The 2,500-nt window shown below is 37.4% G+C and overlaps 1 protein-coding gene across 1 annotated transcript in view; it reads right to left on the bottom strand.

Moving 5' to 3' along the window:
- The window catches only part of LOC113810272 (polycystin-1-like protein 2), a gene marked incomplete at its 5' end in the record, with an annotated part of 27,300 nt that overhangs the window by 5,804 nt on the left and 18,996 nt on the right, over positions 1-2,500 (bottom strand). The window contains 2 exon segments of the mRNA XM_070125201.1: positions 1,422-1,576; positions 2,037-2,300. Of these exon segments, the coding sequence (XP_069981302.1) occupies positions 1,422-1,576; positions 2,037-2,300 (419 nt within the window).

Here is a 2,500-nt window from a genome sequence, read left to right on the forward strand (position 1 = left end):
ACAAGATACTCTCTGAGATAAGGGGACACGTAGAGATTAGACAAGCACTAAGCATGTCTCCCAAAGCCCTTGAATACAGACAGATAGCGGTCAAGAGATAGCGATATGAAAGAAGTAAATGGAGATTCGCTCTTTACCACACAATGTAAATATTTGCTTTTCTTTGTATTTTGCCAAAAAGGGTCTATTTCTTGCTTCGTCGTTAGTTCATAAATGGTATCGTTTGTTATATATATATATATATATATATATATATATATATATATATATATATATATATATATATATATATATATATATATATATAATTCATGTATGTTTTTTTCTTTGTATTTTGTCGATAAAGTCTATTTCTTGCTTTGCCGTTAGTTCATAAACGGCATCCTTTTATGCATAATTCATGTAATCTTTTTTTTGTCTTTTGTCGATAAAGCCTATTTCTTGCTTTGTCGTTTGTCCATAAATGATACCCTTTGTTTCTTAATGAATGGAATTCATTTTTCTCCCTCGTTAGATAAATATACAAAATACCATGATCTAGTTGATTGGGGGATACGGACTCACTCGCTCTGGCTGCTAGATAGTACGTGGAATGCACCATGTAAAGGATAGATAGATAGGCATATAGATACAGATAGATAAATACATGATAAATAGACAGATAGAGAAATAGAAGGATAGATAGATAGACATATAGATACACAGATGGACAAATACGATAAATAGAGAGATGGAGAAATGAATAGAGACAGACAAATAACCTAAGTAACAAACAAATAAAAGATAAATAGATAAACACCCCTCAATGTATAACACTTGAATTTTCAATCTTAGGACTATTTCAAGGGTCTGTTAATGAAAGCTTATGGAGATAACTTCAGCTGTTAATCTTTTCCCACATATGTAAGGCGGACTGTCATAAATCAAAGAATTCCGTTCATTAAGTCACTTGTAAACGACAGACGCTTAATACTGGAGAGATCTTTGTATTTAGACTCTGCTTCTCAAGATAGAATTATTCTTATATTAAAAAAAAAAAAAAAAAAAAAAAAAAAAAGTCACAGGAGACGCATTTACTTAATAATAACAAAAGAAAAGAAGAATAAAAAACGAAAACGAAATAGAAAAAAAGTAAACACTGCAGATCGGTGTGGAAACGAAGTATTATTTACACATTTAACACACACTAAACACCCAACCTTTATAAGCATTATTTACTCATCTATCACATCCTTTATACGTATCATTTACACCCTTCACACACTTAACACTCATGCTTTGTAAGTACCCATCCCTTATAAGGATCATTTACACCTTCACACACATACATACACCCACCAACACTCTCCCACCCACCCACCCACACACACACACACTTAAAACCCCTCCTCATACCTGCAGACGCCCTTCTTGTTCCTAACTTGCGCAGGATTCCGTATCCCATAATCCTATTCTGTTTGTCGCTTAAGAAGCCCCTTAATCCATAGGAGAGTTCGCCATTGTACCAGCGCTGGGCTCTCAGTTCCTTCAGCATGATGTTTCGAAGCCACAGCCAGTATCTGTCGCTGTGGATGACCTGGAGGAAGAGAGAGAGGGTAGAGGCAGGGTGCGTGTGGCTGCGTGGGGTTAATTTTATTCTTTATTTTTTGGGGGTGGGTGGGGTGGAAGCTTTTCAATATCGTTTGTTTACAGTATGAGTGAGTGTGGATGCTATAAAATTTAATGTACACACAATCCCTTGGCCATAAATGTGAACACAAACACGCACATATGCATACGTGAGTACTCATATGTAATCACGCACTCATACATGCACTCTGTCGAATACATACATACACATACATATACATATGTAAACATGTACGCACACATACATGCACATATGTAAACATATACACACATACATACACATACGTAAACACGCACACACACACATACATACCCAAGTATACATACAGGTCCATACATACAAAAACGTCAACAGCAAACCCACAGCAACACACGCAAACCCCCACACCCACAGCCTTGCACCCCACCTTCTCCTTGTAGTCCCAGTAGATGTCTCCCTCCCTGATGAAGGCGTTACGGAAGTGCGAAGCCATGAGGAAGGTGGACGGGTCGCGGCCGCCGTACGTGATGAAGCCCAGTATCATGACGAAGGCCAGGTAAGCCAGGATGTCCCTCAGCACCAGCATCATCTCGCGCTCCTTCACCAGCTTCTGACGCAGGCTCTGCGGGAGGCTCGTGTCGCTCGTGCCCTTCACGGCGTGCACGCGCCGAGGGGCCGCGGGTCCAGGGCTCTGCGCGCGGAGGGGGTTGGTGTGGAAGTGATTACATACATACATATATATGTATATATAAATAAATAATAAATAAATAAATAAATAAAGTAAATAAATATATATGTGTGTGTGTGTATGAATATATATATATATATATATATATATATTATGTATATATATATATATATATATATATATATATATATATATATATATGT

Source organism: Penaeus vannamei, chromosome 1, assembly GCF_042767895.1.
Source record: "Penaeus vannamei isolate JL-2024 chromosome 1, ASM4276789v1, whole genome shotgun sequence".
In the NCBI taxonomy this organism is placed as follows: domain Eukaryota; kingdom Metazoa; phylum Arthropoda; class Malacostraca; order Decapoda; family Penaeidae; genus Penaeus; species Penaeus vannamei.